This window comes from Otolemur garnettii, unplaced genomic scaffold (genome assembly GCF_000181295.1).
Source record: "Otolemur garnettii isolate 467f Iridium unplaced genomic scaffold, OtoGar3 scaffold00031, whole genome shotgun sequence".
NCBI classification, from domain to species: domain Eukaryota; kingdom Metazoa; phylum Chordata; class Mammalia; order Primates; family Galagidae; genus Otolemur; species Otolemur garnettii.
This window is the reverse complement of record NW_003852426.1, coordinates 7,620,192-7,632,419: the sequence shown is the minus strand read 5'-3', so window position 1 is coordinate 7,632,419 and position 12,228 is coordinate 7,620,192. Positions and strand designations below refer to the sequence as shown.

At 41.2% G+C, this 12,228-nt stretch overlaps 1 protein-coding gene across 2 annotated transcripts in view; it reads right to left on the bottom strand.

Annotated features, from left to right (window-relative positions):
* The window catches only part of CUNH6orf89 (chromosome unknown C6orf89 homolog), a 41,405-nt gene that overhangs the window by 18,812 nt on the left and 10,365 nt on the right, over positions 1-12,228 (bottom strand). Inside the window, exons 2-3 of one of the 2 annotated variants that reach the window (XM_023512798.1) lie at positions 11,111-11,318; positions 10,121-10,275 (exon numbers count right to left, since the gene is read on the bottom strand). In XM_023512798.1, the coding sequence (XP_023368566.1) occupies positions 10,121-10,205 (85 nt within the window). In that variant the 5' untranslated portion in view covers positions 10,206-10,275; positions 11,111-11,318. Of the gene's footprint in view, positions 1-10,120; positions 10,335-11,110; positions 11,319-12,228 lie in introns of both variants that reach the window. The other variant, XM_023512797.1, reaches the window with a different exon arrangement.

The following is a 12,228-nucleotide window of genomic DNA, read 5'->3' as shown; positions in this document are numbered from 1 at the left end:
TGGGTAGAGTGCCATGGCATCACAGCTCACAGCAACCTCCAACTCCTGGGCTCAAGCGAGTCTCCTGCCTCAGCCTCCCAAGTAGCTGGGACTACAGGTGTCCGCCACAACGACCGGCCATTTTTTGGTTGCAGCCATCATTGTTGTTTGGCGGGCCAGGCTGGGGATTTGAACCCGCCACCTTAGGTGTATCTGGCTGACACCTTAGCCGCTTGAGCCACAGGCGCCGAGCCTATACTGTTAATGAAAGTATAACCTGGTATACATTTATAAAGACAATTTGGTTGTATTCATTAAAATTTTAAATGCACAGTGGCCCAGCTACTTTACATCTAAGAATATATCTCATAGAAATAATAGTATACATATCACTTCTCAGCCTTTTGGCTAAGATCAAGTGTAGAAATAATAGTACATATATAAAAAAAATGTGTATGACTATCCCTGGTATATTTCTGCACCTCCCCCCAAAACTGGTTAAACTATGGAATATTCAACAGAATGGGATAATGTAAAGTCCTCAAAAATGTGTATACCGGGTTTAACAGCATGCCTCCCAAATGGTATAGCTTTCTTGGAACCTTACAATGTAACCTTCTTTGGAAATAGGGTCTTCACAGATGCAGTTTGTTAAGATGAAGTCATACACATAGAGTCAGCCCTCATCCATTCTAAATGTCCTTGTAAGAAGAGAGAACACGCAAAGACATACACAGAATGAAGATGGCCATGTGAAGATGAAGGCAGAGACTGGAGTTACACTACCAGAAGCCAAGGAATGGCAAGGATTGCTGGCAACCACTAGGAACTGAAAGAGGCAAGGAAGGATTCTTCCCTAGAGTCTTTGAGAGGGAGCATGGGCCTACCAACACCTTCATTTCAGAATTCTAGTCTCCACAACTGTGAGATAGTGAATTTCTATTGTTTTAAGCAGTCTGCCTGTGATAGTTTGTTTTGGCAGCCTTAGAAAGTAATACAACATGTCTGGCCAAAAATAGATACATGAGCCCTTTTTTCATGTGTGAACCAAAAAAGTTATTTTATGTTTATATAGTCTAAGTATACTTATCTGTATAAACACGGAAAAATTCAGAAGGATGTATAGCAAAAAGACGTATAGTAACAGTTAATTGAGGAGTTAGAAGGATAGAGGTGAGAAATTTTCCTTCATTTAAAGTATTTTTTTTACACATGTAGTTCTAGGATGTTGAAAAAGAAAAAAAAGGAAGTTTTTTTATTTTTTTAGACAGTCTCCTCTGTTGCCTAGGCTAGAATGCCATGGTGTCAGCCTAGCTCACATTAACCTCAAATTCCTGGGCTCAAGTGATCTTCCTGCCTTACTTCCTGAGTAGCTAGGAATACAGGCACCCACCACAGTGCATAGCTCATTTTCTATTTTTAGTAGAGATAGGGATTTGCTCTAGCTCAGGGTAGTCTTGAACTCCTGAGCTCAAGTGATCCCTCCCACCTTGGCCTCCCAGAGTGCTAGGATTAAAGGCATGTGCCACTGTGCCCAGTTCAGCTCAAAAGCATTTTTAAAAAATTAAAATCTTACTTCTCTTTATTGTGTTTGTAAGCATGTATTTTAGCTATCTTCCAAGTAAAAATGTCTTTGAAGGTCATGAAAACAGAAGCCAAAAATATAAACTTTGAGATGAAGAGTTTGGTCATCTCAGAAGGCAGGCTCCTAGAAAGATATTGGCAGGAGCACAGGCACAGTGGCCAAGCTGAAGGCCAGCAAAGAAAGAGGGACAATGATGATGAAATTGGATCACTGTGATGGGGTAGAGCCTATGCCATCCATCTGAATTAAGGGAGCTCAAACCTCAAGAGAAAAAACTATTTTTGATTTCTGATTTCTCTGTAGCCCTGAGATTACCAAGAAGGATAAAAGGAATGAGTGAGCAGTTGCGGGGGCAGTGTGATGGGGTTCCTCCTCCCTTTCCTATAGAATCCCCAACAATAGAGAGAGATGAGGTCAGACTCCAGCTTGGCTTCCAACTAACTGAAAAGGTTTTGTCTGATGTGTTCTCTATACAACTGGCTAGAGCCAACAAGCCACAATGTGAATGAAATTCCATCATGGAAAACAGCCAACAGCACACAGCCAGACGACCGCATGCCACCTTGTTCACAACTTTTCATCAGCTACCTACAATGCTGTATCTCGCTCCTTCACAACCTTCCCCTGCTTCTATTTACCCTTCCCAAAATACCAGACAGAAAGATAGAGGAAGTTACATAGCAACTTCCTATCTTTCAATTTCCAAGGCTTCCTTACAGATCTCTTCCTATACCAGCTATTTCAAATAATAACAAAAGTATGACAGAGAAGAGAAACTCTCTATATAAGAGTTAAATAAAGCTCACAACCTGTATTCCAAATTCTTACCATAATTTGGAATCATTTCACTATTTGAGATATCAAAAATGGTCTCTCAAACAAAATACTCCCAATTTATAAAAGAACAAACTGAGACCAGGAGAAGTAAAGAAACTTGCTCATGCAGGTGAAAGTGGAAAAACAGCAGAAGTCAAAGCAAAAAAACTATAACCACCCCCACCTTTTTACAAATTGGTCATTCTGCAGAAAAGTGGGTGGGCCAACGTCAGACCCACCAAGAGGTTTCCTGGTACCTGAGAGTTGTTTACAAAGAAAATTACTGTAGGCTCACTCATTGTGGACAACCATAACATACCCTGGAATTCTGAGTAGGGAGCATCCTTTCATATAGATTAATAACATGGCAAAAAGAAAAACTCCCTCTGCGTAAAAAGGATAAGGAAGAAAGTAAGGCAAAAACCAATACTAGCTTGGGTGGTGCCTGTGGCTCAAAGGAGTAGGGCGCCAGCCCCATATGCTGGAGGTGGTGGGTTCAAACCCAGCCCCAGCCAAAAACTGCAAAAACCCCCTCCCAAAACAATACTAGCCCTATAGAGCAGGGGGATTGTCTGTTTTGTTCATTGCTTCGTTGAGAATAACAGTCTAGCAAGGTCTCAATAAACATTCACTGAATGAATGAATGGAAGTGGGGGGGGAAGGAGGGGGAGGAAGGAAGGAAAGAAAAAAGGAAAGAAGAAAGAGGCTGATTTTCAGAAGCTTTAACTATAGAATTAAGTCTCCAGGGAAAAAAATTAAATGAACTGTCTGGATTCATAGAAACCTCAAAATAAAAATTAAATAAATACAACCTCATGATTTCTTTTATTAGAAATGTGCCCAAGAAAAGCCTGCAAAGCCCATGACAAAGTCCCCATGACTTCACTGACCTGTGCTCAATATTTAACCAGGCTTCTCTCCAAGAGCTCATTTTGCATAGCACCTCTTCTAGAATCCTGGGCATGAGGCAGGGGTGAAGCCTGGATGGTAAAGGCAGTTTTTGCCAGGTCCCCTGCATGGGTGGCAGCATGCCCAGAACCATTTTCATACACCACAGGGATGGACAGAGCCCAAGAAATCATTTTGCCAATAAATAGCCTTACCTCTAGGAAGCAATTTATTTGAACGACTCCAAATCATAACATCTCATCTATTTTCATGACTTGTTAACTTGTATAAAAATGTGTCTCTGCACATGAGACTTTAGGTAAGTTACTCAATCTTGAACATCAGTCTTGTCATCTTTGAAATGGACATAAAAACAGTATCTACCTTATGTGACTATTGTAAAGACTGAGAAGTGACTATAGCAGTGTCTGGTGTATAGTGAGTGCTTGGGATAGCTGGTATTATCACAGAAGGTAAGCTTATTTTGTAAACAAAAGAGTAAGATATGTCTTGAGGTCCAGGCATTTCATCTTTGGACACTGGCTTGGATTCTTTAAGTCTGATCAGTCCTTAGTTGTAAGTCAATGAATGATTTGTTATTCCCCGAAGTCCTAGATGTTGCATCTACTTCATCCTTTCCTTAAAGGCTCATGGATGCATAAAGCTCTAATTGTGCAGTACCCAGGTATACGTTCCTACTGTATGGAAGAACTATCCTGAGGCTTCCTCAGTATAAGTGGGGGTTTTAGTTTAAAAGTAGCCAAACAGGTGTGGTGGCTCATGCCTGTAATACTAGCACTCTGAGAGGCCAAGGCAGGTAGATTGCTTGAGCTCAGGAGTTCGAGACTAGCCTGAGTAAAAGTGAGACCCTGTCTCTACTAAAAATAGAAAAGCTAGCCCAGCATTGTGGTAGGCACCTGTAGTCCCAGATAATCAGGAAGTTGAGGCAAGAGGATTGCTGAGTCTAAGAGTTTGAGGTTGCTGTGAGCTATGACACTAGGGCACTCTACCTAAGGTGACAAAGTAAGACTCTGTCTCAAAAAAAGAAAATAACAATAAAAGTAGCTAGAAAATGCCCAAAGTAAACAAAATAATTAGGTCTCACATGCTGGCACATGGCTTGGAGGGCAGAGAGATGGTAGGCAGTCAGTGTGGCATAACGGACAGAATGTTATGAAGGCAGGAGTTAAGAAACTAAGGTTCAAATGCTATTATTCCACTTTCACCTGGGTAAGCAAGTTCCTTTACTTCTTCTGGCCTCAGTTTATTCTTTCATAAATTGGGAGTACATAATTAGATTAACTTTAAAGTCCCTTTTTAGCTACAAGAATTAATCACTCCATGGAAATGGTAAAAGCCAAGAGAATGGCTGGCAAGAGCAAAGTGGATATAAAGATATGAGGCTAGGAGAAAAAAAAGAAATAAGAATGTGACTATGAAGGGAAAACTAGGCTAGTAAGAGAAAGGATTAAGTCAAACATTACCCAGAAGAGCACATAGAGTTACATATTTACATAAGGGTAACCCAGAAGGGTGGAGACTGAGAGAATGAACTGGCTCCAGTGCCTCAGGAAAGACTAGTATAGGAAAATTCTAAAGGGCCAATAGCTTGGAAGTCCATTTATCTTGAAAAGTGCAGTACAAGCCAGAAAGAACCTTGTCTCTTTAGAGACTAGGAAGTTGAGAGAAACTATCTGATGACCTGAAAGACATGTTAAACTCCAAAATCACATATAATGCTGGACTCTTCAGGTCTACTGTGTAGCTACAAACTATTCACATCTAAGGTTAAGAACACAGACTCTAAAGACTAGCTGCCAAAGTTCAAATTGTGGCTCTATGACTTAATAGCCATGGGTCCTTGGGCAAGAGACCTAACAGTGCTGTGCCTTAGAGCCTTCATCTGTAAAATGGGCAGAAAACCTCAAACTACCTCATAAGAATGTAAAGATTAAATAAGCCAATATATGAAAAGTACTTTGAACAGGGTCTGTTACCCAGCAAATACTAAGTGTCAGCTTATTTATTTTTTTGCTTAGGATAGGATGTTGACTTACTTGCAAAGTCACTTCATTCTCATCAAGAGGATTTAGGGGCAGGATTTTCTACCCAAGGCTGAAACCTACAAAAAGAACCCTGCTTCTGTTGCCCCCTTTTTTTTTTTTTTAATTTTTTTTATAGAGACAGTCTCACTTTATCCCCCTCAGTAGAGTGCTGTGCCATCACAGCTCACAGCAACCTCCAACTCCTGGCCTTTCGCAATTCTTTTGCCTCAGCCTCTTGAGTAGCCGGGACTACAAGTGCCCGCCACAACGCCTGGCTATTTTTTGTTGCAGTTTGGCCAGGGTTGGGTTTGAACATGCTGCTCTTGGTATATGGGGCTAGCGCCCTACCCACTGAGCCACAGGCACCGCCCCTCTGTTGCCCTTTTGTTCCCTGGGTAGGGTTAGGAGAAAAGCTCTAACCACTGCTGGTGGTGCCACTCATATGTCATCAAAGCCCCAGCTGCCGCCATCATTTCCAAGGCACCAATGCAAGGAGCACCAGATGACTCTGGGAGGTCAGACAGGCCAGCACTTAAAAATCAATATGGGCTCGTGCCTGTAGCTCCAAGGTGCCAGCCACACACAGCTGGTGAGTTTGAATCCAGCTGGGGCCTGCCAAACAACAATGACAACTACAACCAAAAAATAGCCGGGTGTTGTGGTGGCGCTTTCGGTCCCAGCTACTTGGGAGGCTGAGGCAAGTGAATCGCTTAAGCCCAGGAGTTGGAGGCTGCTGTGAAGTGTGATGCCACAGCATTCTACCTAGGGTGACAGCTTGAGGCTCGCCACAGCATTCTACCCAGGGCGACAGCCAAAAAAAAAAAAAAAAAAAAAACCAATATCCTCAGATTTCCTTTGGCAAATCTGTCATGCCATTCTCCCCTCCATTTATTATAAATGTACTGCTAAGTAATCCTAACTTGAAGGTAGCTGTCTTTTGGTACTAAGACATTAAAAATGATATATTAGGCCTGGTGTGGTAGCTCATGTCTGTAATCCTAGCACTCTGAGAAGCCAAGGCAGGAGGATCCCTTGAGCTCAGAAGTTGGGATACTAGCCTGAGCAAAAGGGAGACCCCATCTCTACCAAAAATAGAAAACCTTAGCCATGCATGGTGGTGTGTGCCTGTAGTTCTAGTCACTTGGGAGGCTGAGGCAGGAGGGTCACTTGAGTTCAGGAGTTAGAGACTGCAGTAAGCTGACACCATTGCACTTTAGTCTTCATGACTGATACTCTTTCTCAAAAAAGAAAAAAAAATTTTTAACCTTTTCCATCCTTTTTTAGGCTTCTTACAGACCTAGAAGTTCCATTTGTTACACCTAATTCTCCCCCATGTGTTTCTATTTACCCTTCATTCATTATATATTCTTAATTTTTCTTCCAAATACTATGCAAAACAGTTAGTTTTACATGTCTACAGCTTTCCAGAATTATCACACATAGGAAAATATGGTGCATTAGTACCCAAATTTACAAGTAAAAAAAAAAAAATAGCACTTTAATACAATGAACAACATTAAAGAGCTAAAACTACACCATTCCCATGCTCTCTCTCGCCTTAACCACTGAGCGCCAAAGACTTGTTTTATTTTCATCTGCAAGGCAAAATATTAATCTGAAGTGGACCAAATAATCTGGCTTGCTGACGACACACTAATGTTTCTTGAATTTTTTTTTTTCTTTTCAAGACAGAGTCTTACCACATCACCTTTGGTAGAGTACTATGGCGTCACAGCTCACAGCAACCTCAAACTCCTAGGCCCAAGTGATTCTCCTGCCTCAGCCTCCCAAGCAGCCAGGACCACAGGCGCCCACCACAATGTCTAGCTATCTCTTTGTTACAGTTGTCATTGTTGTCCAGCTGGCCCTGGCCTGGTTTGAACCCGCCAGCCTCAGTGTATGTGGCTGGCGCCACAACCACTGTCCATAGGTACCGAGTCATTTCTTGAACTTTTTAAAGCATGATTTACTCTATAGGACAGGGGGAAGAAAGTAATGCCATCACTGGAGGATTGCTTGAACTCAGGAACTCAAGACCAGCCTGATCAGGAGTGAGACTCCAACTCTACTAAACTAGAAAAATTACAGGTGTCATGGCAGGTGCCTGTAAGTCCCAGCTACTCCAGGAGGCTGAGGCAGGAGGATTACTTGAACTTAGGAGTCTGAGGTTGCTGTGAGCTAGGCTGACACTATGGTACTGTAGCCTGGGTAACAGACTGAGACCTTGTCTCAGAAAAGAAAAAAAAAAAATTACAGTAATGCCATCAACCAGATTCTGCTTACTTCATCCAAGTGCCAAAGAGTAAGACAGTTAAGAAAGGACACTGATGTGATTGAGGAAGCAGCACAGCCTGGCCTAACTGACAAATTTCTCTGGGTTTTTCCTTCAGATGCTCTGGACCTTCCTGATAAGGGTTGGAAGCTTCATTTTGAACTCTGTTGATGAGTTTTTAAATTTTTTTTTAATTTTTATTTATTATTTTATTTTTTGAGACAGAGTCTCACTACGTCACCCTCAGTACAGTGCTGTGGCATCACAGCTCACAGCAACCTCAAACCCTTGGGCTTAAGAGATTCTCTTGCCTCAGCACCCAAGTAGCTGGGACTATAGGCACCCACCACAATGCCTGGCTATTTTTTTTGTTGCTGTTGTTGTAGTTGTCTTTACTGTTTAGCTGGCCTAGGCCTGGTTTGAACCCGCGAGCCTGGGTGTATGTGGCCAGTGCCCTACCCACTTAGCTACGGGCACTGCCCTGTTGATTTTTTTAAAAAATGAATTCTTCAGCTTGGCACCTGTGGCTCAAGAGGCTTAGGTGCCAGCCACATACACCTGAGCTGGTGGGTTCGAATTCAGCCTGGGCCGCCAAACAACAATGATGACTGCAACCAAAAAATAGCTGGGCATTGTGGCAGGCACCTGTAGTCCCAGCTACTTGGGAGGCAGAGGCAGGAGAATCGCTTGAGCCCAGGAGTTGAAGGTTGTTGTGAGTTGTGATGCCACAGCACTCTATCCAGGGCAACAGCTTGAGGCTCTGTCTCATTAGAAAAAAAAAAAAAAAAAGAATTCTTCTCTTACAATGTATCCTACCTTTGATTTTGATACAGTTTTGAAAATTTTTCTTCAAATGGAGACATTTCTCCATTTCCTGTTTGAAAATTTGGCAAAAGACTGTACTTACTTTTTCAACTTAAGTACTTTGACTTCTTCCTTCTTCCTATTTATTATTTTTTAAAATTATTTTTAGTGCCTTTATACATAAATGGTATACTGAATAAGTAAATTACATCGTTACTATTCACTGACTTCCGCAAGTGTGCAAAAATATCTTTCGAAGTAGATCCATCACAAGGGATAATTTTTATGACTGATTATGTCTTGGTAGAAAGAATGACATTATGATTATAAAGCTTAGATTAAACTAGTAAATTTTTTCTGAAAACACATATCCTAAAATTTACGCTGGATTCTAAAGGTTTCAGAACATAGTAACACTTTTTTTTTTTTTGAGACAGAGTTTCCTCGGTTACCTGGGCTAGCGTGCCATGGTCTCAACCTAGCTCATAGCAACCTCAAACTCCTGGGTTCAAGTGATCCTCCTGCCTCAGCCTCCCAAGTAGCAGGAACTACAGGCATATGCCACCACATACAGCCAATTTTTTTTTCTATTGTAATAGAGACAGGGTCTGACTTTGTTCAGGGTAGTCTTGAACTCCTGAGCTCAAGCAATCTGCCTTCATTGGCCTCCCAGAGTGCTAGGATTACAGGCATGAGCCACCGTGCCTGGCCTCACAAAAAGTTTTATAATCCATTTGTGATATTAATGTTCATATCCCTCCATATGGACAAATAAATATCATCAAAATAATATCCCTCTCAAAAAAAATCCCTCTCTTCTTCCTTAAAAAAATAAATTTCAAGTCTTATCACAGGTTACACTATTCCCAAAAGGAAATCCCTCAAATGGTCTGTCAGACTATGAATTCCTATGCTGCCACTGATACACTATTACTAGATTTAAGTGTATCTTAAATTCAATTTACTGGCAAAATTGATACACTTTTCGGCACTAAATTGAGTTGTAACCGAAAGACTAAATTGAAAGAGTGGGATATACCTAAACCAAAACCTAACTCAGTTGGTCAAGCACTATTAAAAGATCTGGTTAAAAGCAAGCTGGACTCAGACACCACTCTGCCACCCTTGGTAGAGTACTGTGGCATCATAGCTCACAGCAACCTCTAACTCTTGGGCTCAAGGGATTCTCTTGCCTTAGCCTCCCAAGTAGCTGGACTACAGGTGCCCTCCACAACATCTGGCTACTTTTAGAGATGAGGTCTCGCTCTGGCTCAGACTGGTCTCCAACCTGTGAGCTCAGGCAACCTACCCTTGGCCTCCCAGAGTGCTGGGATTACAGGCATGAACTACTGCACCTGGCCTACTCAAACACTTTAATATTAATCTATAGCTATTTAGTGAACATCCACTATGGATAGGGATCTCAGGGGAGAAAAGGACAGAATAAGACAGTCAAAACCTCTTATGGGCAAGTGCTCATCTCCAGATGTGTTCTAAATTTGGCTCTACCATATGTGTTTCTCTGGTAAATTTCTTAGTCTGTCTAACTCTCAGTTTCTCAGAGAGAACAGAGATAATAAACCCTATTCCACAGAGTTTTAATGGGGACTGAATTAAATGAGCCAATATAAGGAAAGTGTTTCTTATTAGGTATCAATAAATGTTATTTCCTTTCTCTTCATGTACTGTCAAGAAAACTATAACTGATAAGTAATAAACACAGCATTCTACCTGGAAAAGATCTGTCTTCATCACCTCCATGAAGAGAAACTCCCTTATTTTCTGGCATATACTTCTTGGTAATGGGCAAGGACATCAGCCGAATATGATGGATGAATGAACGCCAGGTGTGAGCTCCAGAAAGCACCGGTTCAGGTGCTAATGGGCTGAAAGGTTGAATCACAAAGTAGGCAGTGAGCAAGATTAATCCCATGGTTATGATGACCTACAAAAAAAACACAAGTAAGCCATTAATAATTGTCCCAGCAAACAAAATATCTTAATTCCAAGAAAAAAACATGCCTCTTCTGCTATTTCCAATATGCCTTAAGAACTGATACATTTTCATAAATAAGTTAGTTACATTCATTTCTGGAAGCATTTAAAACTTTAGAGCTGGACAGTCATGGTGGCTCATGCCTGTAATCCTAGCACTCTGACAGGCTGAGGTGGGTGGATTGCTTGAGCTCATGAGTTTGAGACCAGCTTGAGCGAGAGTGAGACCCATATCTACCCCAAATAGGAAAACTTAGCCAGGTGTTGTGGCAGGCACCTATAGTCCCAGCTACATGAGAGGCTGCAGCCAGAGGATCACTCGAGACCAGGAGTTTGAGGTTGCTGTGAGCTATGATTCCACAGCACTCTACCCAGAGTGACAGAGAGAGACTCTGTCTCCAAACAAACAAACAAACAAACAAAAGAAAAACAAAACTTTAGAGTTATGAGGACTGAAAGGCTTACAAAACTTCTAATATACAGTCAGGAGCTATGTCCACCATTACAAAATACACACAAATAAAAGTTTAATTATAAATACACAGCTTTTACCTAGGACATTTAACAACATTGTCAAAATTTCCAAGTAACACATGGTAACAAGAAGAAAGGCCAATTTATTCACAGAAAAAGCAAGGCTCAATAGGGGAATCATGCAAAAATATTTGGGAAGAATGTCTAGGAGTTTGTGCTCTAAGTGATTTCTAAGTCAGAAGATAGCATTACCTTAGACACAGCTATAAGGAGAGGATACTGGGGTGGCCCCCTCTGAGGTTCATTCTTTTCCAGGAGCTGCCTGATAAATTTTTCAATTGCCTTCTCCGACATGCCACACTGATGGCCTGTCTGTCGCACCAAATCAACAGTCTCTGAAAGTTTGTCATAAATGCTGAGTTCATTGGCAGCAAGATCCATGTCTTCCAATATAAAATCCCTGAGAGAAAGAAAATAAATGTAAAGAGAAACATGGTGAGGTACTTCGTCCTCAAAGCTACTACTTTAGAATCGTGTTTCTTGACCATCTGTAGGGAAGGACCAGTTTTCTGTTTCTCTCAACCCATGGCAGACTAATACTTTTATAAAATACAGTATGTTGAGACCATGCCAAATTGCTGTACAGGTTTCTAAATCCTACTTAATCGTGGGTTAGTACAGTTTACTATCAGCACTGGTTTCAAACACTCTGAAGAGCACTAGTCTAGAGCACAGTGGATCCTAATGGTACTCTGAAGCACTATACTGACATATAAAATGATTTCTGAAACTAATCACAGGAGATCTGTTACTAGTAATTTACTAAAATAAAAAAAAAAGGAGTATAAACAGCATTGTTACTCATTTATTTCTTTCCAATTATAGCAGATAGACCTTTAACAATCCGAGAAGAGAAACCTGAGAGGACCCCTAAAGGTGAGATTTACTGTGGGGAATATGGTAATAAGCTTTGTTCTAGGCAGAGCAGGGACTCCAGACAATACAAAAACCCTGGCACGGAAGCTCCTCAGACCTTGCAGCTTACAGTCTCATGCTTTTCCACAAATATAATTTTGGATAACAAAAGACAATTTATTTATATTGTGTATGCTTAAAAGATCTACAACTCATTTCAAAATTCAATTTGTGCTCAAGGTTATTTTAAAGCCAGGTTTTTTCATAGCGCTCCTAGAACAAAAGGCAAAAACTAAAATGGTAAAGTAGAGTTCTCTCTATACCATTTGTAAAATAAAATTAAGGTCTTTTTTTAAAAGTTCTTTTTTTTTTGAGACAGAGCCTCAAGCTGTCCCCCTGGGCAGAGTGCCGTGGCATTACAGCTCACAGCAACCTCCAACTCCTGGGCTCAAGCG